Source organism: Phodopus roborovskii, unplaced genomic scaffold, assembly GCF_943737965.1.
Source record: "Phodopus roborovskii unplaced genomic scaffold, PHOROB, whole genome shotgun sequence".
Classification (NCBI taxonomy): domain Eukaryota; kingdom Metazoa; phylum Chordata; class Mammalia; order Rodentia; family Cricetidae; genus Phodopus; species Phodopus roborovskii.
In genome coordinates this window covers 13,831,675-13,857,759 of record NW_026125295.1, presented here as the reverse complement: position 1 = coordinate 13,857,759, position 26,085 = coordinate 13,831,675, and the positions used below count along the sequence as shown (strand labels likewise).

Here is a 26,085-nt window from a genome sequence, read left to right as displayed (position 1 = left end):
CATCACGAGCATCACGAGCATCACGAGCATCACGCTCAGGGGCCCCGGTGTGGGGTCATCCTCTGAGTTTCAGAACAAGTCAAACGTGCCCATTTTATCACTTCTATCCAACACAGTATTAAGGATCACAGGTAAGGAAAATTAGGCAAGATAAAGAAAAGACATCCAGATTGGGATGGGAACAGTAAAGTCACCACTGTTCTCAAATACTGTCTTATGTTTAGAAATCCTAATGGTCATACACAGAGGGAGAGAATTAGAAACAAATCCTGGATGCGGGGGGGGGTGGGGGGGGGAGGCAGGGCCGGAGAGATGGCTCAGTGGTTAGGGCCTACATTCAATTCCCAGCACCCACATGCAGCTCACAACTAACTGTAACTCCTGTTCCAGGGATTTGACACCCTCACACAGACAGGCATGCATGCAAAACACAAACATACATAAAATACAAATAAAAATTGATAGGGCTGGAAAGATGGCTCAGTGGTTAAGAGCAACGATTGCTCTTCCAGAGGGCCCATGTTCAATTCCCAGCAACCACAATACAGCTCACAACTATAATTCCAGTTCCAGAGGATCTGATACCCTCACACAGACATACACGAAGACAAAACACCAATGCACATAAAATAAATCTTCAAAAAATAAATCACGATTATAAAAAAAGTTGTAGGACACAAAATTAAAACTACTAGATATTGCTAGAAGAAATTAAAGATATCAATAATCAGAGACATCTCTAATCATGACTTGTTGACTTAATACTGCTACAATATTGATACTGCTTTCAACCATGTGGTTGAAGAAATAGAAAACATGGGCTGGAGAATGGCTTGACAGTAAAGAGTACTTGCTTCTCTTTCAGAAGATCCAGCTTTGATTCCCGGCACCCACATAACATAAAGACTCAGAACCAACTGCAGATCCAGTCCCAGAGCAGTTGATGCCCTCTTTAGACCTCTGTGGGCACAGGCATGCATGTGTTCAAATCCATACAGAAACGTTAAGTACTCACATACACAATCTTTTCAAGATAAAAAGAAAATCATTAGCCGGGCATTGGTGGCACACACCTTTAGTCCCAGCACTAAGGAGACAGAGGCAGGCAGATCTCTGTGAGTTCGAGGCCAGCCTGGTCTACAGAGCCAGTTCCAGGGCAGGCTCCAAAGCAATACAGAGAAACCCTGTCTCAAAAAAACAAAAACAAACAGCCAGACTCTGGTGGCACACACTTTTAATCCCAGCACTTGGAAGGCAGAGGCAGGAGGATCTCTGAGTTTGAGGCCAGCCTGGTCTACAGAGTGAGTTCCAGGACAGCCAGGGAAACCCTGTCCCGAAACACACACACACACACACACACACACACACACACACACACACACACACACACGAAGGAAGGAAGGAAGGAAGGAAGGCAGGAAGGAAGGCAGGAAGGCAGGAAGGCAGGCAGGAAGGCAGGAAGGAAGGCAGGAAAGAAGGCAGGGAGGCAGGAAGGAAGGCAGGAAGGAAGGCAGGCAGGAAGGAAGGAAGGAAGGCAGGAAGGCAGGCAGGAAGGCAGGCAGGAAGGCAGGAAGGCAGGAAACCCACCCAGACATTGTGTGAGTGCAGGCGCCATGGAGAGCAGACGCACGGGGTCCCCGGGGCTGGAGTCACAGGCAGCAGCGAGCCTCCTGATGTTTGTGTGTGAGCGTGCCTGAGTGCACGCACACGCATGTGTGCCATGGTGAACATGTAGATATCAGAGGATAACTTGCAGGAGTTGGTGCTCTCCTGGGTGGCTGTGATGGTTTGAGTGAAAATGGCCCCTATATTTAGATGCTTAGCAGCTGGTAGACTGTTTGGGAGGGAGTAAGTGTGGCCTTGTTGGGAGGTGTGACAATGGGAATGGGCTCTGATGTCTCAAAAGCCCATGCCAGGACCAGTGACTCTGCTGGCTGCCTGTGGATGTAAAGCTCTCAACTACTTCTCCAGCACCATGTTTCCTGGTGTGCCACCGTGCTCCCCGCCATGATGATGGACTGAACCGTGCTCCCCGCCATGATGAATGAACCTCTGAAACTGTAAGCGAGCCACCCCAATTAAATGGTTTCCTTTGTAAGAGTTGCCTTGGGGGGCTGGAGAGATGGCTCAGGGGTTAAGAGCACCAGCTGTTCTTCCAGGAGACCTGAGTTCAATTCCCAGCACCCACATGGCAGCTCACAACTGTTTGTAACTCCAGTTTCAGGGGACCCGACACCTATGGCAAAACACCAAAGCACATAAAATAAAGTTAAATTAAAAAAAAAAAAAAAAAAGAGTTGCTTGGTCATGGTGTCTCTTCACAGCAAAGAAAGTAACATAGTGGCAAATGCCCTTACCCACTCAGCCATCTTCCATCCTCCTGATTTCAAAACTTATTGTCAAAAACAACTGAAAATCAAAAAAGTGTGGTACATGTAAAGACCAATGAGACAGAGTAAGGGACCCTTCCGTTGTCAATTGATTTTGACAAGGACCCAACAGGGAAAGACTGGTCCTTTCCAACAATGGCTCTAGGGGACTGCAGCCCTACAAGCAGAAGCATAAAACCTGACCTTGCTTTACGCCATCTACAAAAATTAACTCAAAGTGGTTCAGAACCATAAACTTAAGATTCAAAAGTAAGTTTGGAGGTGGTGGCACAGGCCTTTAGTCCCAGCACTCAGGAGGCAGAGGCAGGTGAAACTCTATGAATTTGAGACCAGCCTGGTCTACAGAGCAAGTTCTGGGAAATCCAAGGCCAAGAAACACTGTCTCGACAAAACAAAACAACAAACAAGCAAGAAGACTCCAAGTATACAACTCTAATGAAAATAGTGAACACCACGAGAAAGGAGGGGTGGTGGAAGGGTTAGGGTCCTGGGAAGCTGGTATGGGAGGGTGTGGCCAGAGCGCCAAGAGAAGGGGGCAGGTGTGAAACCCCGGAGGTGGGAAGCTTCCAACACAAGTCTTTGGCTGCTTTTGATAGCAGGAGGAGGAACAGGTAAAAGGTGGAAGTGGTTTAGGTGTGGAGAAGGAGCTATTAGGAGACACACTGAAGGGCTGGAGAAACGGCTCAGTGGTTAAGAGCACTAGTTATTCTTCAAGAAGACTCAGGTTCAATTCCTAGCACCCACATGACAGCTCACAAATGTCTCTAACTCCAGTTTCAGGGGATCTGGTGGCCTCTTCTGGCCTCCATGGGCACTACAGGCATGTGGTGCACATACATACAAGCAGATAAAATACACACACACACACACACACACACACACACACACACACACACACGTAAGGAGAGGCACACTGAGCAGAGAAAACTGGGTAGAGATGGAGATGCCAAAAGCTTCGACTCCCCAGTCCCAGGGGACAGTATGCCTCTCTCCAAGGGCACCTGTCAACAGCCCCATGGCACCACTACTGAGAGAGAGCTGCCAGGAGGGATAGGTAGAAGAAACTAGGTGGGAGGGACCAGGGTCAAGGGCCAAATTTCAGCCTCAAAGGGAGTGCAGGGTCCGCCTTCCCTGTCCCCCACTGGCGTGGGAGGGCAGAGGCTCATCTTTCTGGCTGTCTGTGTGGGACAGGTGTCTGGATAGCACCTGAGCAAGTGAAAGAAGACAAGCGTCCAGACTCAAGGGGCAGCAGGGAGTTAGCCAGAAGCAGACACAAGAAAGCGAGGTTTGGGGAGGCCACAAAGCCCCAGATGAGATGTGCTGGCAGGGGTGGAGTAGTTAATGCCTGAGAGGAGGGGTGAGGGGAGAAGGCAGGTAGAGACGACCTAACTCCCCACAGGACCATGGCTGAAGAGTAAGGTGAGCAGGAAGGACCCCTGTACTAAGTCCACAGCCACAAGGGAAATGGCATAGTGTGGGAGAGGACAATCTGACATAGGGTTAGGGTCCTTAAGGGTCCTAGTGCAACCTTGTCAAGCCTACAGTCAAACAGAGAGCTGAAAAAGGGCCACACTAAGTAGGGCCATGCTACTCACCTGGGAGTAGACAGTGGCATGGACCCAGGCGAGCCGGCGACTCAGGTGATCCAGCTTTTCTGAGAAAACTTTCTGGCTCTTGGTCAGCTCTGCAAGGATGTCCTTCCTCTGACCCCCACAGAGAAAAACAGACAATCAGCATATACCCTCATGCCCATATCTCACGGGGCAGTCTGATATGGACCCTACTAGCACCCTGGGCAGACGAGGGGGGTAGAGCTCCACATTCAAGGCTCACTTCTGCCAGTGATCAGCGGTGACCCAGCTGGTTAACCCCTCTCCGTGAGCTGCTGGTGCGAGCATCCAGGGACACAGGGCCAGACTGCAACTTCAATGGCTGGGTAATCCCAACACTTTGGTGACAGTGGGAACAGAAGGCCCAGCCCAGGCTAGGCATGCCATGGCAGAGCCTCGGCCCGCTTCCTGCTGACTCCAAGTGGCTAAGGAGGCACTCTAGGTCCATCCATTATTAATGAGGGTGATGTGTGCAGCATCAGCACTTAGTGGGCAGGAATGGGGGAGCCTTGGCATGGGCTACAGCTGGTCGATGGGGCTCAAGGCACACAGGCCCTCAGCCAGCCTTGTCCTCACCACTTGGTGCGGTCAGGGCAGGGGCAAGGGAAAATGCTGGGGCATCCCCAGAACAAGATTTCCTTTGTGAGGTGCTCTAGTATAGGAGGGACCCCAAGTATAGCGCCCCTGTGCCCTGTGCAACACCCGTCTGTTCCCATCCCCACCTGCCTGCCCCAGACTCACCCTCTTGGGGCACCGGCGGAGTTTGTCCTCTGTGTCTCTCAGGGCCATTGCATACTCGTTGACATCATCAGACACACCCACCATCTAGAGTATTGAACACCACACATCCAGGGTGACCCTTGGGTACCTTAACTGGGCTTTTTGAAACCCAATCTGGCCCTAGCCTGCAAAGTTCCCCAAATCTGGCCTCTTCCTACAAAAATAACACAGGGCAGAGCCAGGCGGCAGCAGCAGAGTCTTGCTGTGTGATGTGTTCTTGTGCACTAACACCCCACGGGCAGGTGTGGAAGCATCCATGTGCCCCACCATGCAGAACACCCCTCACCACGGACATGACTGACAGTGTGAGACCTTGCCCAGCTGCTGGTGTACGCTGAGGTTATACATCATGACTGTGCCATCCAGGACTTCCAGCAGCGAGTTCTCGGTGAGGGGCTGCTCGGGCTCCTCAGGGGGTCTCCCCAACAGCAGGCCCTCATTCCAGTGGCTGCCCTCGACTGGGGAGCAGAAAACAGAATGAGAGCCAGGCTTTTCTGTTGTTTTTTTGAGACAGGGTCTCACCCTGTAGACCAGGCTGGCCTTAAACTCAGAGGTCTGACAATAACCTCTGCTTCCTGGTGCTGGGACTTCTGATTCCCTCTTAAATACACAGGCGATAAGAGCCTGCTGAGAGGAGAGGGGATTCCCTCTCTCTCCCTAGGAAGGGAGCTCAGGGAGAATGGGTCAAGGGGGGGTGGGGCACAGGGCGAAGCCTTGCAACACCAGGACCTATTTTTGTGATATTGATTTCATGTCTTCAGATTGTGCTTCCTGTACCCTTGGGATGTGGCCAGGCCTCAAGGTGGTAGGGAGTGGGGGGGGGAGGGGACTATTCTGGTTTTGCCAAAGATAAGGGTTATACACAGAGAAGGGTCCCTCAGCAGCTCTGCCCAGCACCTACTGTCCTCACGAGACCTCTGCTCCACGTTCAGCGAGCGAACCTTCACTTTCTCTATGGTGCTCAGAGGCCGCCGTGGGGTCATGAGGCTCACAGCTGCTGTGCTGAGGAAGCGGTTGGCTCGGCCCAGGGTTGGAGAACTGAGCCAGCCTGGCCGGGGCAGGGGCAGAGCCCCACCCATGGCCAAGGCTTGTATGGGACGCTGTAGTGGAGAAAGGGGGTCAGAAGCTAATCGACTCTCCAAGACTGGAACCCACGTAGGACCATCTTGATGCACAGGGTTGGGGGAATGGACAGGGAGGGGCTCGCCTACATGGAGAGAAGCTGACCTGCGTCTTACCCCTACCTACAAGATGAAGGAAAAACCCAACATGAAGCCTCTGCCTGCCCCTACTGCCACACCTGGACCGCCGTGGGGGCTGGCTCTTCATCCTCATCCAGGTCATCCATGGTAGCTGCCTGGAGCTCCAGGGGGTCAATCACGATATTGGCTTTGGAAGCAAGGTCATCTGAGAGACACGGCAGGGTGAGAGGCTTAGGCCAGCTACAGAAGAGGGGCCACTGATGGAACTGCTCTGAGTGGCGACAGCACTGGCAGACTGGGCGGGGTGCTGTTCCGCACCACCTTCTCCCTCTTACTGCAACCCAGCCTTCTCTCTACAGCAAGGGGGTCTCCTCTAGTCGCAACTGGAAGCAGGAGGCCCCCCTCACCGTAGCGTTCCTGTGGGCCTACGGCGTCCCGTAAGACTACTCCAGACAGGAGGTCAGGCACACCTCACTTTGCACAGACAATCCAAGCACGTCTCCAGCTCGGGCTCTGCTTCTCGCTGAGTTTGTAGGTCTCATCAACACACTGGACTTGATATCTCATCTTCCTTCTAAAGCCCTGGCCCTGATGATACCCAGCTATAGAACTAGCATGATCAAGGCTACCCATTGCTCTACAACCACCTACTTCCCTAGGCAGGCCCTTATCCTACATCACCTAGATAATTATCCCACTGCAGTCCATTCTCCCTACTTCAAGAGCGAACATCTCATAATGTAAACCTGACTTCACTTCCTAGATTCCCCCAGGCCTTCCAAAGCTGATCCCGGAGGGTTTGCTCCTTCCGGGTGGCCTGCAAAAGCCTCAGACTGGCCTCACCCCTCACAGCTCCCTTCCTCAGACTTCCCAGCACATCTGCAGGCCATACTGGGCTGCTTCAAACTTGCGTTGCTGCTTTTTTGTTTTGTTTTTTGAGACAGGGTTTCTGTGTGTAACAGTCCTGGCTGTCCTGGAACCCACTTTATAGACCACACTGGTCTTGAACTGACAGAGATCCACCTGCCTCTGCCTCCCAAGAGCTGGGATTAAAGGCAGTTGCCACCACCACCTGGCTTTGTTGCTTATTTTTAATACAATGTTTTTAGATTTATTTTTTCACTTGTATAAGTGGTTTTGTACATGTAGCATGTGCATGCCTGGTGGCCAAAGAGATCAAAAGACTGGATTACAGATTATTGTGAGCTGCCCTGGGGGTGCTGGGAGTCAACAAAACTAACAAGTGTTCATTAACTGTTGAGCCAGTTTTCCAGCCCTGTTTGTTGGTTTTTAAAGGAAGGTCTCACTATGTAGCCATGGCTGGCCTGGAACTCCCAGAGCTCTACCTGCCTGTACCCTCCTGAGTGCTGTTATTTACAGTGTATGCCACCACACTCTGCCCATAATTGACATTCTTGCTCTTGGGTTCACGATACCAAAGGCCCTTTGCACCATAGTGAGCTATGCTCACCAATGAAGGCAGCTCAGACAGCACTGATACGGCCTTTACCAGGATGCCAAATTCCATGACCATACATCTGGCCCCTATTCCATCAGTGCATTTCTAGCCTGTCTCTAGTGCCCAGGGAAGGCACAGCTGTCTAAACCCAAGATCAGATGCAGCCTAGCAGGTTAGCAGCTCCCTGGCAAAACAGCTAAGAAAGACTTGGGCACCCTCTAGTGGATACAGGGTGACTCAGCACCCACAGCACTACAGGCTCAGAGGCAGCCAGGCCTGTTCACTGAGCCTCCACTCACCTTTAAGGGTCTTTCGAAGGTGTGAGAGGAGGCCCCCAAGGCGCTGAAGGTCAAAGTAATCCACCTTGCCATTATAGAAGATCTGGGGCGGGACATACGCCTCTGCAGGAAGACAGGGATGTGGGGTCAGCAATCTGCACAGTAGAACTCTCCAGAGCCATAGCCTCTACTCTAGCCTTCTGACCTTCATCCACCAGCCCGGGCAGACAGTAGAGCCAGAGCCCAGGCCTCTTTGTCTCTCTCACTCCTTGCTGTTTTAGATTAATGTCAACAACTGCAGAACTTGGAGTGGAGGAAGAATTCTTGGCAGCTGCCTCTCAGCTACCAGCTGTAACCACCCAAGAGAACAGAAGGTAAACTCTATGGATGCTCCCCAGCCCAGAGTGCCCAAGTCTCCAACGACCCTGGGACTCTGCCCAAACATAGGAGCCCCAGGCCCCGTCCAAGGCAGCTCCTAAAAGGACTGCACAGAGATCTGGGCACCAGAACTGAGGAATAGTGCCTGTCATAGGCAGGAGTCTGTGGGATCCGTCAGCCAACACAGGCCCAAGGGCCCCAGAGTGTGGGGCTCCCGAGATGGACTTAACTGGGCAGAGCCCAGCTATCCTCACACCCATCTCAGGTCTCTACAGCACCACCAGGAGCCAACGCAGACCCGGTTCAACCCAGCCTTGCCAACCGGGGGTCTGGTGTCACTCACCCTCGCTGAAGGAAGCGCGGGGGTTGGAAGCTTTGTATTCATCCCAATAGAAGCGCAGGGCAGACACCAGCCGGTGCAGGAAGCAAACCATGTACTCAGGGGGGCAGAGCATTGGCATGTTCTGGGGGCACATAACAGAAACAAAACGTAACAGATATTGGTGCCAGGCCAGGGTCCAGCTCATCCTCATGCAAGGCTGTGCATGGGTCCCGGAGGAAAAGGCAGTGACAGCAGAGGAATGTGACACAGATACGAGACAGGCTGAGAGGTGCCAGATGCCCAGAGCACAACCCCTGCAACACAGCCCTCAGTGGCTGCCCTGGAGGGTACCTACCCCCCGGCCGCTGGCATTCTCCTGCAGAAACTTTCGGAATTTTGTCAGAAAGATGTACCTAGAAGCTTCACCCTTCAAGGAATGGGAAAAGGAGACTGTGCTTAGCTGACAATTCTCCACTTTACCCGGAGTCCCTGCGTAGGAACATGAACCAGCCCCTGCTCTCTGGGACTCTGAGCCAAAGCAGCATCCCTCCCAGCTAGGGACCCACACAGGAGTCTTGGGCCTCTTACCCCATTGTCATCCTTATTGTCCAACAGCAGCTTCAGGATCTGGACCTGTAGTCCTTCCACCACTGGGATGGGGCAGGAAATACAACCCTTAGGCTCCCAGGAATGGGAGCAGGCAGAAATTTGTGTCAGACCTCTACCTCCAGGGTTCCCCAAGCCTACCCTAGGTATGGTCACCAGCAACAGCTCCAAAGTATATGTGCACAGATGCCCTGTCCCTACCCAAGGCCTGAGGGGGGCTGACCTTCAATGCGCTTCTTTAGTCTTTGGCAGCCACGTTCGTAGGCTCGCCTCCGTTGCCGCTCCTCAGTGGTCTCCTCCTTTGCCTCCTTACTGTCTCTGCCCTAGGCAGGGGCAGAGGACAGAAGGGTTTCCTGGGGACTGACTTACCCAGGACTACTTCACACAGAAGACCTCTCACCCCCAAGGACTTCAGGACCCAGGGCAAAAGAGGCCTCGGGTAGTCAGTGCCAGGTGCGCAGGTACCCTGGGGCAGGCCCTCACATGCCAGCTCCCATCCCATCAAGGTCTGCCCACCTCCCTGCTGGAGCGATGGGGCCACCAGGTGGTGGGGATGAGTTCCTGCAGGCCAGCCTCCTCCACACGCAGGGGGCTCTTAATATAAAAGAAGACCACAGACCGAAGCATGTCGAAACTGGCAATCGTGAAGGAAGAACTTGGCTCACAAAGAACCTGCTATACATGCCCATGAACCCTTTCTCAGAAACCACCTTGATGTAACCATCGTCTAAGATGCCAGCTTCACCATGTAACTGTCTCCTAGGTTGTGAGCCTCAAGAAAGATCTATGGTTATCAAGTCAGCAGGCCCACTACCCAGCAAGGGTATGACAAAAACTTGTCAAAGGACTAGATGGCTGGGAGGGCCTGCTGCTCCATCTCAGGCCCCAACTTTGACTCCTACGTCCCATCGTTTCTGCCTACTGGGGGCTAAAAGACACAGACTAAGGTGTCTTGTGTTTAGGCTTCCTGGACAGCTGCCTCTTCAGAGAAGATCTTGTCTGATAGCAGTTTACCTAGATGAGGCTAGAGAGCAGGCTATGGGGCCTTCTCACACACCTCCACGCAGCAGCAGGCCTTCTAACTCTCCCTGGGGAGAGACTCACCTGGTCTGGTGAACACTGCCCTCTGCTGACCCTACAAGGCACTACATCACTACATGGCTGGTCTGCCTAGCATCCAAAGGATACAGGACGTTGCTAAGCAGAAACTTGCGGGACTTCTCATGTCTCAGGATAGAAATAGTGAGGCGCAGGTAGTGGATCTGTGGAAAAGGGGTGCTCAGAACAGGCAAGCGAGGCTGGGGGGGGCGGTGTTCAGGGCAGGGACAGATGCTCCCACCTGTAGACCCAGGTCTGGGACAATGGGTGAGAACCGGTAGAGACGTAGCAGAGACATCATCAACTGCTTGAGGCAATCCTGTACCTCATAGTCCTGGGAAGAGATGCTAGGGCAGCCATGACAGGGCCTTTCCCAAGACCCTACCATACCTCGTGGCCCTGATGGGGTCTGACAGCCTGGCCTGAGCCTGGAGTCACAAGTCTTACCTCCATGAAGAGCCACAGGAGGTCCAAGATCTGGTGTACCACAGACTGCGCCTGCTCAGGCGTGCCCTTCTCCGTGATGCCCAGCAGGAAGCTCACAAGCACAGCCTCCACCAGGTATACCTTGCGCTGCACCGAAGGGCAGGCACTGGTAAAGCTGTGGCTGCCCCCTCTACTCAGGAGGCCCCTTCTCATCTCTCAGATACCAAGTCTTGAGCCTTTCAAGCAATTCTACCACAGATGAACCCTTCCAGAGTCTGACTGGGAACAAGAAGAGCTGCTGGCCCACACTCTCTAGGGTTTTGCCATGCCATTTCCTCAGCCTGTGACAATCAAGACTGTTCTTCCCCGGGATGCTATCCTTAAGGTCTGAGGCCTGTGGTCGTACAGAACCCTGGCAGGTGATGCTACTGGATCCCACGTGAGCCCCTAGCAGATGCGTGTGTCTACCACGGACACATCTAGCATGCCCCCTCTGCCCTCCCCCGTCATCTCCTTACCAGGAGTGGTGCAAAGTGATGGAAGATGTGGGCCAGGGTAAGGAGGGCGGTGGGCTGCCCTTGCAACTGCCACTCGGAGCTTTCCTTCTCCACCAATCGCCCTTCCTGTTGGGCAGGGGAGAAGACTATGAGGGGAAGTGGGCTGGGGTAAGACCCCTGTTCACCCAGCCCAGACTCTGGCTCACCACAGGGTCCAGCTCCACACTCAACACTGCCCGAAAACAGCCCAGCAATCTCTGTGCCCGCACCAGGTCAGTGAAGGGAGGGTCCTGCAGGGGCCGGAAGCCCGCAACTGGGTAGGTGCCACAGAGTTAAGCAAGCAACACCTAACCTGATGCTGAGACACACCCTCCCTCCCTCCCTCCCTCCCTCTCTTCTTCCCACAGAGAGCCTAACCAGAGTCCCCTACACCACCACCACCTCTGCCGCCACCGCCGCCCACCAAGCAGCACAGCAGGGGCCCAGCCTGGATCACAATTCTCCCACTCAGTCTTTGAGTCCCTTGTCATTTTATGTTCTTCACCTGATCAATGATGACAATTAATGGCACCCACCTTAAAAGGACTTTTGTCCTTACACCAACCTAACTAAGCTGCATCTTATGTACACATAGCAGCAGCTAGACCTGGCAACAGCCCACAGTGCTCCTGGGGTAGGGAGACCCCATTTTCGATGCCAAGCCTCCCACAACCATCTTCCCAAAATGATATCGCAAAGGACGGCTGCCGAAGTTGAATGCCACAGACTCTTTGAATGACAGGCTGATGGCTGGGAAGTAGGCCATTCCCAGGCCTCTGGAAAGGTTCTCAAAGGCAGTGCCCAGTGACACACCATTCCTGGAGAGGAAAAGGGTAGGTCTATAACCCAGTGCTAGGAAGGGTATGGCTGCCCACCCTTGGTCTACTGAACTTGGCCTGGCTCCCATAGAATGAGCAGGAAATGGGCGTCTGGCCAGGTCTGTGGATAGATAGGAGACTCACAGGCAAAAGGATAGAGTGCCATCGTCCAGATCAATCAGGCAGCTCACGATGTCTCCCGCTGCCCACGCCTGCCATGAAAGGAAGCGTTACAGACACAAAGAAGCATAGAGCCTGCTTGATCCACATCCCAGCTCCATTTCTAGGACCACCCAGGGAAGACTAGCCACAAGGAGACAGGAGTTTCCAAACACCTGACTCTTCCCTGGTACCTAAAGTCCTTCATGGCTAGCCTGTGGCTCCAGACCACAAGCTACGGTTGGTGATCCACTGAAGCCTAGCTCTCACCTTGCCATAATTTGTTGTGGTCACGTTCCATTTGCGCACCCGATTCCCGTCATAGGCATAGGAGTTGTATGTATCTCCAACCCCTTCCTAGGAAGGAAGGAACTGCTTGTGAGGTCTGGGGAAGATGGGTAAGGGCAGGCCAGAGCCCACCAGTTACTAACCTAGTGCCCTCATGGCCCTAGAGAAGGGGTGTGATGTGTTTGCAAAGGAGCCAGGAGTGAAGGGTTCTATACTAGGTGCCCTCCAGTAGAATGGAGCACATTCCCTCTTCAGTGGCCAACCCAGATCAGGCCCCTGAGCGGGCCTAGGGGTGCCCCTGCTTTGAGGATGCCTGTAACACGAGCCCTCTCCAGGAGAGTGCTCCTCTTGTGTGTACCTCCTGATTAAAGCGGCAGTTGATAGTGCACCAGCCGATCTGCATGAGCCCCTGGGAGGAGATGAGTACCTCGTAGACCCACTTCCCTAGAAAAAGCAGAGGTAGGCCCGGAAAGTGAATGAAGGCTGCCTCTTGTCTCGCTTTCCCCCACCCCTCAGCCTCAGCAGATGTGAGCTCACCTTTGTACACACATGTGGTAGAGCGGATAGTGCCAAAGTTGCTGTGTCCAATCACCTGGGTAGAGAAGAAGGCAGCGTTGCTCTCCAGGCACGCATTGGTGGCACAAGTTTGGTATGGCCAACACTGCACTGTGTCTGGCTGAGGTAGGAGAGACTCTATCCACGTCAAGAGCTTCTGGGATAGAAGCATGATGGGACCTAGGGCTTTGCTGGAAGGGCTTGAGGTGGTGATTGTATCTAGGTTTCAGGGTTATGTCAGGAAGGCTTAAGGGTTGGGGCATCATGGTCTGGAGCGGTGTCAAGGTGAGTGTGGATGCTTCACCAGGACAGACACAGAGGACAGGGCCATACCAGCAGAGCTTGGGACTGTTAGAAGGAGCTGAACTAGGGGCCCACAACAATGTTCACTCACCCCCAGGAGATCATCATCCACAAGGAGAAGCCCCTCAAAGCCTCCTGTGTGGTCTAGGACCACAGTAGATGGCCCAAGTCGCCCTTCAACTTGTCCTGAGAGGGGAGATGTGGAGGTCAGGGAGGGCAGAGGGTCTGCCAGACACAGCAGAGAACTCCAGGGCTCCGCCCCACACTCTCAACCCCACTCCAGGGAACGCCTCACCCTGGCTCTCCTCATCTTCACTGTCCACCTGCAGCAGCTGCTCCACATGCTCTGGCAGGTTATGGAAGTTCAGGGGGTCCCTGGAGAGCGAAAGGATGCTGGGGGGCCACAAGCCCTTGAGATCAGCCAAACAATAACCCCCCCGTCACCTTTTCCCTGAGCTCTGCTGGGTGGCTGGTTAAGCTCTGGAGGAAGGACTTACCTGGTTCTAGACTCTAGTAAGCTAGGAGCTAAGAAATGGCATGAGTCACTAAACTAAAGCTTACAAGCATATATACCTCAGGACTGCTTAAAAATAAAAAATCGTCAGCCTTCAGGCTGGGAAGATTAGCATAGTCAGGAAAGCACCAAAAGGAGCAGAGTAAAAACCCATGTAAGAAAAAAGGGTTGGAGGTTATGGAATTTGTGTATATTTAGCACTAGTCAGCACTAGGGAAGAAGATATGGGAGGGCCCCTGGGTCTCACCGGTGAGCCAATTGGCCTACTTAACAAGTTCCTGACCAGTGAGAGACCCTGCCTCAAAACAAAGAAAGAGAGGGCAGCATCTAAGGACTGACAGAGACGTTTGTCCTCCAGCATCCACATGCACCACAAGCCCCTTTGCTTCCAACTGCACCATGTGCATGTGTGCACATGTGTGCGTGCACACACACATACCAGCTCTCTAACTCTTAATTCCCTCATCTGTAAACAAAGAAAACAGTAACAACAAAAAGAAAAAAACAGCTGTACATCAGGCTGTCAAGATGTGAAGATTCCCATGAAAAGCCCATGCTGCCTGGTAGCTCATAACCTACCTTCTCTCAAATGCATCTGTGTCGGTTCTGGCTGGAAGATGAGGCTGGGAGGGACGCCAGCTGCCCCGTCAGCCAGCACCAGGGTTATCTAATCTAGTCCTTAACCCTAAACCTATGCTTCTTTTGGCAGCACAGCCTTTCCCACTACTCAGCCAAGGGAGATGTTGTTAATCAGGCATGCCCTCGAAGTACAAAGGGCTGGGTCTATTCTATGCCTTCCTGGCTTTGGGTAGCCAGCAGAATACATGGCCCATCTGCCCACAATCTTTTGCAGCAAAAGGGCTGGGCAAGTTTGTCTGGGCGGATGCCTAATCTTCTCAGCACAAGTTCCCTGAGTTAAAGGGCCTATCAGGCTGGGCATGGTTGCACACACATTTAATACCAGCACCCAGGAGGCTGAGGCAGAAAAATTGCAAGTTTGAGGCCAGACTGGGCCACACAGCCCCCTGGTGTGTGTGTGTGTGTGTGTGTGTGTGTGTGTGGTGGGGGATGGGGAGACCTGACCTGAGCTCAGCTCCTAAGAATAGCAGACAAGGAATTAACAACCAGCAAGACTTGGCAGGACAGAGGTCTACCGCCCGCCCATCTGAATCCAGTTCACAGACTGGCAGTACCTGTTCTGCCTCCTCTAATCCCAGTACCTGCTCTGCTCATATGCCTAAAACCAGTAGGCTCTGGAAGGGTCATAGATGAGGCAAAGCACTAACTCCTACTGGGTAGCTATGGCCCAGGTTCACAGACCACATGCTTTCCTCCTGTAAGACAGGACTAACCCTAAACTGCAGGAGGTGGATATATACAAAGACCCCTCCTTACCCTTGCTGAGCCCTAGGCCGGCCACCGTCAGGAGCCAGCAATAGTTATTAAGCCAGTAACAAGGAAGACTGAAGGCAACTCTATGTTGCCCAATAGTCCAAAGGCTAAAGGAAACTTCCTCAAAAGGGTTACTCTCTGAGCCTATGCCATCAGGACACAATACAGCCTCCACTGAGGTACTGCCCATTTGGCAAATCCTTGCCTGCCCTTTCTAGGATTTCCCAGGCCCTACCCTAGAATCCTACATCTCCACAACCAAGTGACTGATGGCCCTGCCTCCTGGTGGCCACAGCACTAGCAGTAGCATCTGCTAGTGATCACATGGGGGTAGGAATCAGATGCCCCTGGGAAGAAGCCAGGATTAGAGCCAGAGTGGAAAGGAGCCCTCCAGAAGGAGGAACTTGCTGACCACCCTGCTATTTAAATAGAACAGTAATAAGGCTGTCTTTTGGGTTTCCCAAAGAGTACAGATCATGAAAAACAGAACAGCCATGTGTCCAGGGAACACAAAGGTAGGAAAATCCATGCTTCATGGCAAGAAAAACATAAATGGTCCCATAAATAAAGCTGGCAATAGTCTTTTTTGGTTTTTTTTTTTTCTTTGTTTTTGTTTTTCAAGATAGGATCTCTCTGTGTAGCTGTCCTAGAAGTCTCTCTGTACACCAGGCTGACTTTGAACTCACAGAGATCTGCCTACCACTGTCTCCTGAGTGCTGGGATTACAGGCATGCGCCATCACTGTCTGGCTCAGCTGGCAATAGTCTTAAAAGAGATTGCAGAATTGGCACAGTGCCTGTATTCCCATCACCTGGGAAGCTAAGGCAGGAAACTTATCAATTTGTTGACAGCCTGGCTATATAGCAAAAATTAAAAAAAATATATGGACAGGGTTTTCTGGCTATCCTGGAACTCACTTTGTAGACAAGGCTAGCCTTAAACTCACAGAGTCTGCCTTCCAAGTGTTGAGATTAAAGGTGTACACTACCGCTGCCCCACAAAATCACTTAAAAAAAAAAAAGTAGTTGCAGGTCAAATAGTTTAGCCATCAGTGGAGCACCCTTACAGCATGTTTATACAGGCTAAAGTGCTTCCAAAATGAGCACAGTGGTATAGGTCATAGAAGAACTCTGGCCCTAAAAGATGTGCACCAAAATCAATTCATAATATGGAAAAGGAGTTATGGAATAAGCATAGTGACAAAAATAGAATTCTAGCCAGACACTGGTGGCACAGGCCTGTAATCCCAGCACTTAGGAGACAGAGGCAGGCAGATCTCTGTGAGTTCAAGGCCAGCCTGGTCTACATAGTAAGTAGTCTACATAGTGAGTGCCAAGATATCTGGAGAGAACCTGCCTCAAATAAATAAATACATGGATAAAGGCTGATTTTCATAAACATTCAGAATATATTTACTAGGTTGATGCTAGTGATTATTTCACAGATTTTACACCACACACACACACACACACACACACACACACACACACACAACCCTGCTATTTTTAAAAAACTGGGCCTGTTGGGCAGTGTGGCTCACACCTTTAATGCTAGCACTTTATCCTAGCACAGGCGAATCTCTGAGTTCCAGGCCAGTTTGGTCTACAGAGCAAGTTCCAGGCCAGCTGGGGCTACAGAGAAAAACACTGTCTCAAAAAAAAAAAAAAAAAAAAAAAAAAAAAAGAAAAAGAAAGAAAGAAAGGAAGAAAGAAAGATGAAAAATAATAGCTGGGGTTTCCAATGAGAGAGCAAAGGTAAAGTTGGGGGTGGATATGATCAAGATACATTGTACACAGGCATGTCATTAGTCCCAGCACTTGGCAGGCTCATCTGAGTTTGAGGCCTGACCAAGTTCAATCCCCACAAGTTGTTCTCTGACTTCCAAAAGTGAGCTGTGTGGCAAGCACAAGCACCCTGACACACACACACACACACACACACACGCACACACGCACGCACACACACAGACACACACACAGAGACACACTCAGACACATACACACACAGACACACACACACAGACACACCCCCACATACACACACAAAGACACACACACACACACACAGACACACACACACAGAGACACAGACACATACACACACAGACACACACACACAGACACAGACACACACCCCCACATACACACACAGACAAGACACACACACACACAGAGACACACACACAGACACAGACACACACACACAGACACATACACCCACACAGACAAGACACACACACACACAGAGACATACACACACCACACAGACAAGAGACACACACACCCACAGACACACACAGAGACACACACACCAAACACACACACACACCACACACACCACACACAGGCACACATACACAGATATATATACACACACAGACACACACACACACAAAGGTGCAGGGCCTGGTGGCACTATGATCTGAATACTTAGGTGGTAACCCCTCCTATCCCCTCCAAGATCCAGGGCACTTGGTCTAAACTGAGATTTCCAGGCCTACCTGTCTGGGGGGCGGGGAATGAGACCCAATCTCAAAAACAAATGCAACTTTCACCTTCAACATTTAAAAAAGTACATAGTTTACTTTGTTTCAATTATTACACAACAATAAGAAAACAGTGTTTCCTCTCCTTTTGTAGATCCGTCTTTAACTTGGATACTTCTGCCTTTCAGCTGCCCATTCATGAGCTACCACCCTTACCAACATTTTTTTCCATAAGTGCTCAGGTTTTTTTTTTTTTAAGTTTGATATTCTATAGAATCTGAACTATGTACATTATGAGATAAAGAAACCAGAAAGGGATCACATTTAAATGGTCACATCTAACTAACAAAGAAGGAGGGGGGGGGTGCTTCTATTTGTTTTGAAGTTTCTGCTACTTGTAACTTTTATGCAGATTAAACATTAATGTATCCAACTGAGGTTTCCATTATGTTAAATTCAGACAGAGGCTACAAGTGGGCAGGGCAGAGTAGAGGAAAGAGAAATACATATAAGGCCAGATTCTGAGCATGCGGGAGGTCAAGTACACATGAACCCTTTGCATCCAGGAAGGAAGGAAGGAAGGGAGGGAGGGAGGGAGGGAGGGAGGGAGGAAGGAAGGAAGGAAGGAAGGACTAGCTCTCTGCCTGGAGAGGAGCACTGTCCAGAGGGCAGGCCAGAGGCACAGGTCTCAAAGCCGGGAACAATCCAAGCCAGGCTGCCATTCCTCACAACTGCAGTTCTCAGTCTTGGATCAGGCCCAACAGAGGACTGGGGCTGCACACCCAACCGTACCTGCTGGTGGCTGCAGGGGGCCCATAATCAGGAGAGGAAAAGATGCGGTACAGGTAATCATTCAGTAGTTTCTCTTGCACAATGCCTGGGTCACAGGTCAGAAGAGAGAAAAGAGGCAAGTGGTCAGAACAGCTCTTGGTCCCTACTGTTCCCACAGGCAGCTAGTCTTCGGCAAGCCACAAGGGTCAGAAGAGTAGCCACACTGGGTGTATGTCCATGGGTGCTGGTGAAGATCTGGCCACAGGGGTTCCTTGCTGCATTTGTCCCTTCCTTCTCCTTCCCCCAATACAAAAAAAGCATCCCCTCTGCCATGCCAACCCTTACCTGTGACCCTGGACTTCTCAGTATCTGAGGTCAGCCTATAGCTCTTTCGGGACAAAGACATGCCAGCCCCCTTGGATGCCATCTTTCATCACTCATGGGCAGCCAGTTGTCCTGGAGGCTGAGCCAGATGCAGAATGTGTCTACTCCAGACTAGTCAAAGGTCATACAGACCTCAGTCCTGCAATGGTAGGAAGGCTTGGGAGCAGGTGAGACTGAACCATACACATCCACACATACTAACCTAGGGCAGGGGTAAGCAAAGGCTCCCAGCTTTCCACAAAGGAATGTTTGATGGGATTGGGGCTGATGGCAGGGATACTACGTCCCATACTGTCTCAGTGCCCTGTGCAGGACCTAGCAGAGACCAGGTGCAAAGTATGCTTGTTGAACCATAACTAAATGCCTTGGCTCTGGGGAAATCAGAACAGCATGTCCAAAGAGAGGTGGCCTTGAGTAAAAACTCCTAAATCCACCTTAGTCATGGAGTCCAGCTCATATTCAGAAGACAAGATCCTATATCATATTTCCTCAAGGTATAGACCAGTCTGGCCACCTGCAGCCACAAGTCCTTCCTACTTCCCAAGAGAGTAATAGGTGAGAGATGTCTTATTTAGACCAAGTTTCTTCTCTTTTCTTATCTATGGTCTCAATTGCTTTCTTGTTTCCACTTGTACACACACACACACACACACACACACACACACACACACACACACACACACAAAACCTTCTATGTAATCACCACCCTAGCCATTGGTCTTCCTGCCATTATCTATCCCTTATGTAGCTCTAGCTGCTCCAGAAGCTAAACCAAGTCCCTGGTGCCTGCCTAACTATAGAAGTGTGCTGCACAACACTATCGTCAAGAGACAAGAGTGGTTAAGTTTACAAAGTTAAAAACTGAAAATTTCAGTTTCACGAGTTCAGCGACCACATGTGACTGTACTAAACTGCAAGGCACAGGTGTGCCATTACCACCGGCCCAGAAAGTTGTCCCAGCGCCTGTCCTGAGCTTGGCCGTTAGTCACTGCCTGAGCCAGCATTTCTTTTCTGCAGCCCACTCTTACCGCACCCCAAACAGGCCCTCAGCTCCCGCCACAAGCCCTTGCCTGCCTGCATCACGCCAGGCTCGGGAAGGCGATTCTGCTGCTGGGCCTCCCTCCGGAGACCATCGATGGACATCCAGAACCCGTCCCCTTATATCGGGACAGTTGCAGGACTTACTGAACGCAGTTATTAAGAACTGAAAGCCAACCTTCCAGACGCCCATTCTGGGTGTCAGGTGTAGAGGATTTACAGGCGGAACCTGCGCCTGCCCGGAGGCTCGCTTGCCACTCCATTACACCCAGCCCTCCCAAGAGATCCAGGCTCAGGCTCGGAACCGAACCGACTAGGTCTGAGTGACCAAGGACGCCAAGGGCAGCGCACGCTCCCCCAGGTCGCCCCCGCCTGGCCCCAAGCTCCGGAGGACCTGTCAGGCCAGTTCCCGCCGGGAATCTTATATCGCAGGCCGCGGTACCCCCACTAGCAAGCGCTGTGGCACTGGATCGGCCCGGGGCCTCGAGGGGAGCCACCGGACCCTGCCGGCTCACAGCCAGGCGGCCTCTCACTCACCCCCAGCCTCAGCCTCCGCGACCGGCTCACAACATCCGCCCAGCTTTTCGGCTACGGCACCCGTCCAGGGCCAAACCGCGTGCCCGCTCGCGCGCCGCTCCCCCAGCCGCGCACGCGCATATACACAGACCTCAACAGGCCTTTGCTGGCAGAAAATCCTACCCCGACTCCCACCGAGATATTCACTTCTGTTTCGCCTGACGATCCAACTATTTCCGACCCCCGCCTCCCCTATCCCAACCGTAGCAAGAGACTATGTTCTTACTGGTCCCTAGGTCACCTGTCTCAACGTCTACCTTGCTTGGAGGCCTGACCCACACGCAGCCTAGGATACCCGAAAAGCCACTTCTGTCAGCAAACTTGCTACCTGTCACACCAGCTCACACCCCCTGCCCGCACCAGATCCAATGAGAGGGTCTGCTCACCTTACCTGAAATGACACTTCTAACAGGCGGTGAACATTCTTAGGATCTGCTGCTAGGTGTGGGCTGACCAGCCCACAGCTGGGAGTCAACTGATAAGGCAGTTTGAAAGGGGAGAGGCAGCATTCGAGTTGGGGACATTATAGGAGGACACCGAGGCCCAGAAAATACACTACAGGGACTGGAAGATCTTGGCAGCTCCTTCTAGCGGTGTCTTTGGGCATAGAAGTGCCAGCAGTGATGGAAGGCACACCTGTTCCTTGCAGCCTAGTACAGCCACTGTAGTCCCTGAGCTCTTGAAATGTGACTAGTGTAATTGAAAAAATCAGCTTTTAACTTTGTGAACTTAATCGCCCATACAGCCTGACTACAGTGCTATGCAGCACAGCAGTAGGAAGACCAACGGAGTGCTCTTGGCTGGGGTGGTGACTGATAGGGAGTGGGGGGGGGAGAGCTCTGCCTCAGGGATGCCTGATGTGTCCCCACAGAACCTTCCTAAGCCCTGCCTACTAAGCAGAGAGGCCTGGAAGGGATCTGGCTACATTAAAAAGGGCCTTGCACTTGACCCAAGGGCCTGAGGCCTGACCTCACCTAACAACTGTCACCCTGTGTCAGTCAAGCCCAAGCAGGTTCAGAGAGGGGGTGTGGATCCAGAGTCACCCAATCATGTAGGGACACATTTCACAATTTCCGGGATGGGGCAGAGGTGGGTCACAGTGCAGCCTCCAGCTTTGAGTATGGGGTGGCTCCCACTTTTGCTGCTTCTGACACAGTGTTCGAGGGCTCTTGGTGAGTGTCACCCACCCTGACCCCTATCTGCCTTTGGGAGAGTTCACCCCTGGCCCTTATGACTATTCTCGTCAAGAGTTTACTTTTCTGTTGGGCAGGGACCAGTGACCTTGGCCTGCTGAGCAGAGCTGAGAAAGCTTGGGAATTCAAATAGTCTGATCAGCCCTAAATTAGGATGCATGCTGTAGCTCTGAGGCAGTTTTGGGACCACAGAGGCAGAAGGCATGCCCCCTAAGTCTAACCTGTCACTATAGCTTAACATAACCCTCCATACTGGTGAAAGCCTAGACTTGGGAGTCGAAATGTTGAAGATGGAGTGTCTCTTGATAGCGTCTTCTCTCTGAGTCCGTGCATTTTCATTTGAGAGATGAGATGGAGCAAGTGTCAGAGGGTAAACCCCATCACCCAAATCCTCATGGAGTGAATGTATGCGACCTGAGACCCACGCCAAGCCTAACAGACTAGTGATAACCACTGTCTGGGCCTGCCTCCCCAACTCAATGGATGTAGGGGGGGGATTAGGTTGGTCCTTGAAAAGACACACAAGGCCAACACCAAAGGCCTTGCATTTGAGCCCCTAAATGAACAAAACGTGGGGTGTGTTAAAATACATGTACTGATATGCCAGTCGTTTTTCTGTGCCCATCCCGCAGGTCAGCGCTCACCACTGAACGACTTCCAGTTGCTCCAGAGCACAGAGTTAAAGAACCTCCTACATACAGTGGTGCCAGGGCCATGGCAGGAGGATGTGGCAGATGCTGAGGAATGCGCAAGGCGCTGTGGGCCCCTTCTGGACTGCCGGTGAGTGACTAAGTAGCCTAGGTATGGATGCTGGTATGAGGATCTGTCGCCAGTTAACCTCGTGTCTGCTCCCCAGAGCCTTCCACTACAACGTGAGTAGCCGTGGTTGCCAGTTGCTGCCATGGACTCAACACTCGCCCCACACACAGCTACACCATTCAAGTCTGTGTGATCTTTTCCAGAAAAAAGGCAAGTGGGAGTGAGGAGGAACAGAATGAGTAATAAGGGGTGTGAAGCCTCAGCCCCTGTTGATCCTTCCTCTCTTGCTTCCAGACTATGTACGAACCTGCATTGTGGACAATGGGGTCAGCTACCGGGGCACTGTGGCCAGAACGGCTGATGGCCTGCCCTGTCAAGCCTGGAGCCGCAGATTCCCCAATGACCACAAGTGAGACAGAACATTGCCCGCTAGGCCTGAAGCAGAATTCCCCCAGCATGCAATATAGTGAAGTCCTCTGCCTACAGGTATACGCCCACACCAAAGAATGGCTTGGAAGAGAACTTCTGTCGAAATCCTGATAGGGACTCCAGAGGTCCCTGGTGCTACACAACAAACCCCAGTGTGCGGTTCCAGAGCTGCGGCATCAAGTCCTGCAGGGAGGGTAAGCAGCTGGGGTCAAGTCTAGGGAGGGAGGGACAGGCCTGCTCCCACCCAAAAACAGACGGCCCCTTATTTCCAGCTGTTTGCGTTTGGTGCAATGGCGAGGATTACCGTGGTGAGGTAGACGTTACAGAGTCAGGACGCGAGTGTCAACGCTGGGACCTGCAGTACCCTCACTCTCACGCTTTTCAGCCTGACAAGTACGTAAGGCGGAATCCTTATGCTGAGGGTGGCGCTCAACCCTACCTGACTCCCAGAGTCTTGTTACTAACCCCAGGTTCCCCGACAAAGCTCTGAATGACAACTATTGCCGTAATCCGGATGGATCTGAGCGGCCCTGGTGCTACACCACAGACCCGAATATTGAACGAGAATTCTGCGATCTTCCCAGTTGCGGTAGGCTGCAAGGACAGGGCCTAGGAAGAAATACGGCAAAAACTGGCAGGCGTGGCTCAGCTGGGAGAGGTTAGGCATGTGTAGAGAGCAAAACCTGCCGAGTACCAGACACCCTCGACAGGCAAGAGCAGCTCCAATTTCAGCTTTCCGGCAGGGCCCAACCTGCCACCGACCATCAAAGGATCCAAATCACACCGGCGCAACAAGGGCAAGACTTTGAATTGCTTCCACGGGAAAGGCGAAGACTATCGAGGCACAGCCAACACCACCTCTGCGGGTGTGCCCTGCCAACGATGGGATGCACAGAGCCCGCACCAGCACCGATTTGTGCCAGAGAAATACGCTTGCAAGTGAGGTGACAGGCCAGAGAAAGGACAGTGCGCCCGTGGGTGGGGGCGGGGCCTATGGGAAGGTGCGACCCAGGGGCGGAGTCAGCTGGTTCCAGCCTGCTGCGGGTTAGTTGGCGGGCCTGGTGGGACTCCATCCACCATAAGGAAAGTGCCTGGTCAGGGACCTTCGGGAGAATTTCTGCCGGAATCCTGACGGCTCCGAGGCGCCTTGGTGCTTCACAACGCGACCTGGTTTGCGAGTGGCCTTTTGCTACCAGATACCACGCTGTACAGAGGAAATTGTGCCAGAGGGTGAGACTGGAGCAGGAGATAGAGCTGGGGTAGGAGTCAGGAACCGACCCTGGGGCTGATCACCGTCCTTGCCCGCCCACTGCAGGCTGCTACCACGGTTCAGGTGAACAGTATCGAGGCTTGGTCAGTAAGACCCGCAAGGGTGTCCAGTGCCAACACTGGTCTGCGGTGACACCACACAAGCCGCAGTGAGTGTATCACCACAGCCCAGATTGGGTTCTAACTGGAGGGCAAAAAGCCTTGGCTCCTTGTATGCGATCCTGAAGAGGATCTGACTGGTCGGCTATGGGTCACCCCCTAGATATACACCCACCTCAGCACCACAGGCCGGGCTGGAGGCAAACTTCTGCCGGAACCCAGATGGGGATAGCCATGGGCCCTGGTGTTACACTTTGGATCCAGCGACCCTGTTTGACTACTGTGCCCTACAACGCTGTGGTGAGTGCTGAACTCGTCCGTCCCCTTGGCTGGGCTTCAGAAGTCACCTCCAAAGACTGGCACCTTTAACCTGAATGAACTTGGTCTTATAGATGATGACCAGCCGCCATCCATCCTGGACCCCCCAGGTACAGGCCTGGGCCAGTTGTGGGTACAGCTTCTTTGACCCTGACCCTCACTGAAGATTTCATCCTGCCCCCCCCCCCAGACCAGGTACAATTTGAAAAGTGTGGCAAGAGAGTTGACAAGAGAAACAAACTTCGTGTGATGGGAGGCCATCCTGGGAGCTCACCATGGACAGTCAGCTTGCGTAACCGGTGAGGCCTAAGTGCTTATCTGTAAACTCCGAGGTTGTGCTAGTAGAGGATGGACGCCTGGCCCTGTACCCAGAGGTCCTTGCCAAAATGGCGGGGCTAGCGTGTGTCCCAGGACTCACTGCTGCTTCTCCTAATCTACTCCTCCAGACAGGGCCAACATTTCTGTGGAGGGTCCCTAGTGAAGGAGCAGTGGGTACTGACTGCCCGGCAATGCGTCTGGTCGTGGTGAGCCTCCCTTGGGTTTAGGGACCTGGTCTCCCGCCTCACCTTCATCCTACCTCTCTCTGCCATTGCCCCCACCACCCCAGCTACTTTCCCTAGGAAAGCCAACAGGCAAAACAAACTGGGCAGCTGACTAGGAGTCAGCTTAGCAGTCTCTTTCTCCCAGCCACGAACCTCTCACAGGATATGAGGTATGGTTGGGTACAATCAACCAGAACCCACAGCCTGGAGAGGCAAACCTGCAGAGGGTCTCAGTGGCCAAGGCAGTGTGTGGACCTGCAGGCTCCCAACTTGTTCTGCTCAAGCTGGAGAGGTATGAGGACAAGTTGAGAGGGTGTGAGCTGGGGCTGGCCCTGTGGCCATAGGTTCTGAATAACCCCGTTCCTCCTAAAGACCTGTGATCTTGAACCATCACGTGGCCCGGATTTGCCTGCCTCCCGAGCAGTACGTGGTACCTCCAGGGACCAAGTGTGAGATTGCAGGCTGGGGTGAACCCACAGGTAAGAGCACAGTGCATAGACATGGGTTGTTGCAGGTTGGGCAGCCCAGCGCTGGATTTGAGTCAAGGGTCCTCGCCTTATTCTCCTCACTCCAGGTACAAGCAATAACACAGTCCTGCATGTGGCCTCCATGAAGGTCATCTCCAATCAGGAATGTAATGTGAAGCACCGAGGACATGTGCAAGAGAGTGAGATGTGCACTGAGGGATTGCTGGTCCCTACAGGGGCTTGCGAGGTCAGTGGTAGAGCTCTTGGGCCAGTCAGGGAAGGGCTTGGGAGCTGGAATTATACTATTTGACAGCAAGGGGGTGAGGGTTGCAGGAGGTTAATCACTGCCAAGGTCCAGAGCCTTCACCAGTTCTCCCACCTGCCAGGGTGACTACGGGGGACCACTTGCCTGCTATGCCCATGATTGCTGGGTCCTAGAGGGACTTATAGTCCCCAACAGAGTATGTGCACGGCCCCGCTGGCCAGCTATCTTCACACGTGTGTCTGTGTTTGTGGACTGGATTAACAAGGTCATGCAGCTGGAGTAGGCCTGGTTTTGATCCCTTGGAGATGACAAGACTTCTCAAATATAAAGCAAACTTTCTTTCTATAGAGAGTACTTCTCAGTCTCTGCTTCTAGG

General features: G+C 52.4%; 2 protein-coding genes across 9 annotated transcripts in view; one reads left to right on the top strand and one right to left on the bottom strand.

Moving 5' to 3' along the window:
* Nucleotides 1-20,495, bottom strand: part of Rnf123 (ring finger protein 123) — a 30,003-nt gene extending 9,508 nt beyond the window's left edge. For 4 of the 8 annotated variants that reach the window (XR_007835784.1, XR_007835786.1, XR_007835785.1 and 1 more), the window contains exons 1-25: nt 18,716-19,359; nt 18,392-18,476; nt 13,504-13,583; nt 13,300-13,394; nt 12,888-12,942; nt 12,709-12,794; nt 12,333-12,419; nt 12,048-12,115; nt 11,778-11,903; nt 11,253-11,367; nt 11,068-11,172; nt 10,571-10,696; nt 10,365-10,457; nt 10,214-10,287; nt 9,542-9,659; nt 9,249-9,348; nt 9,008-9,069; nt 8,775-8,846; nt 8,441-8,561; nt 7,741-7,842; nt 6,081-6,187; nt 5,682-5,880; nt 5,093-5,238; nt 4,742-4,825; nt 3,986-4,093 (exon numbers count right to left, since the gene is read on the bottom strand). Coding sequence is in view for 5 of the 8 variants with exons in the window: in XM_051204444.1 (XP_051060401.1) it covers nt 3,986-4,093; nt 4,742-4,825; nt 5,093-5,238; nt 5,682-5,880; nt 6,081-6,187; nt 7,741-7,842; nt 8,441-8,561; nt 8,775-8,846; nt 9,008-9,069; nt 9,249-9,348; nt 9,542-9,659; nt 10,214-10,287; nt 10,365-10,457; nt 10,571-10,696; nt 11,068-11,172; nt 11,253-11,367; nt 11,778-11,903; nt 12,048-12,115; nt 12,333-12,419; nt 12,709-12,794; nt 12,888-12,942; nt 13,300-13,394; nt 13,504-13,583; nt 18,392-18,476; nt 18,716-18,797 (2,496 nt within the window). In the remaining 3 variants the exon portion in view is untranslated. Of the gene's footprint in view, nt 1-3,985; nt 4,094-4,741; nt 4,826-5,092; nt 5,239-5,681; nt 5,881-6,080; nt 6,188-7,740; nt 7,843-8,440; nt 8,562-8,774; nt 8,847-9,007; nt 9,070-9,248; nt 9,349-9,541; nt 9,660-10,213; nt 10,288-10,364; nt 10,458-10,570; nt 10,697-11,067; nt 11,173-11,252; nt 11,368-11,777; nt 11,904-12,047; nt 12,116-12,332; nt 12,420-12,708; nt 12,795-12,887; nt 12,943-13,299; nt 13,395-13,503; nt 13,584-18,391; nt 18,477-18,715; nt 19,360-20,186; nt 20,206-20,329 lie in introns of those variants that run through there. The other 4 variants (XM_051204452.1, XM_051204465.1, XM_051204458.1 and 1 more) reach the window with 4 other exon arrangements.
* Nucleotides 20,496-21,446: 951 nt separating this feature from the next.
* Mst1 (macrophage stimulating 1) lies at nt 21,447-26,056 on the top strand. Its single transcript, XM_051204433.1, has 18 exons — nt 21,447-21,540; nt 22,194-22,341; nt 22,418-22,530; nt 22,615-22,729; nt 22,807-22,943; nt 23,022-23,142; nt 23,220-23,338; nt 23,493-23,688; nt 23,849-23,979; nt 24,065-24,167; nt 24,281-24,417; nt 24,510-24,545; nt 24,626-24,734; nt 24,882-24,959; nt 25,123-25,269; nt 25,350-25,456; nt 25,552-25,691; nt 25,831-26,056. The coding sequence occupies exons 1-18, from the start codon at nt 21,447-21,449 to the stop codon at nt 25,990-25,992; spliced, it is 2,193 nt and encodes a 730-aa protein (XP_051060390.1). The 3' UTR covers nt 25,993-26,056.
* The last annotated feature ends 29 nt before the right edge of the window (nt 26,057-26,085 follow it).

Excerpts from the sequence above, each read along its gene's own strand:
- Mst1 (XM_051204433.1), top strand. The coding sequence starts at position 21,447 with ATGGGGCAGAGGTGGGTCACAGTGCAGCCTCCAGCTTTGAGTATGGGG. Across the intron at positions 22,944-23,021 it reads CATCAAGTCCTGCAGGGAGG|CTGTTTGCGTTTGGTGCAAT; the intron begins GTAAGCAGCTGG and ends CCTTATTTCCAG. Across the intron at positions 25,692-25,830 it reads TCCCTACAGGGGCTTGCGAG|GGTGACTACGGGGGACCACT; the intron begins GTCAGTGGTAGA and ends CCCACCTGCCAG.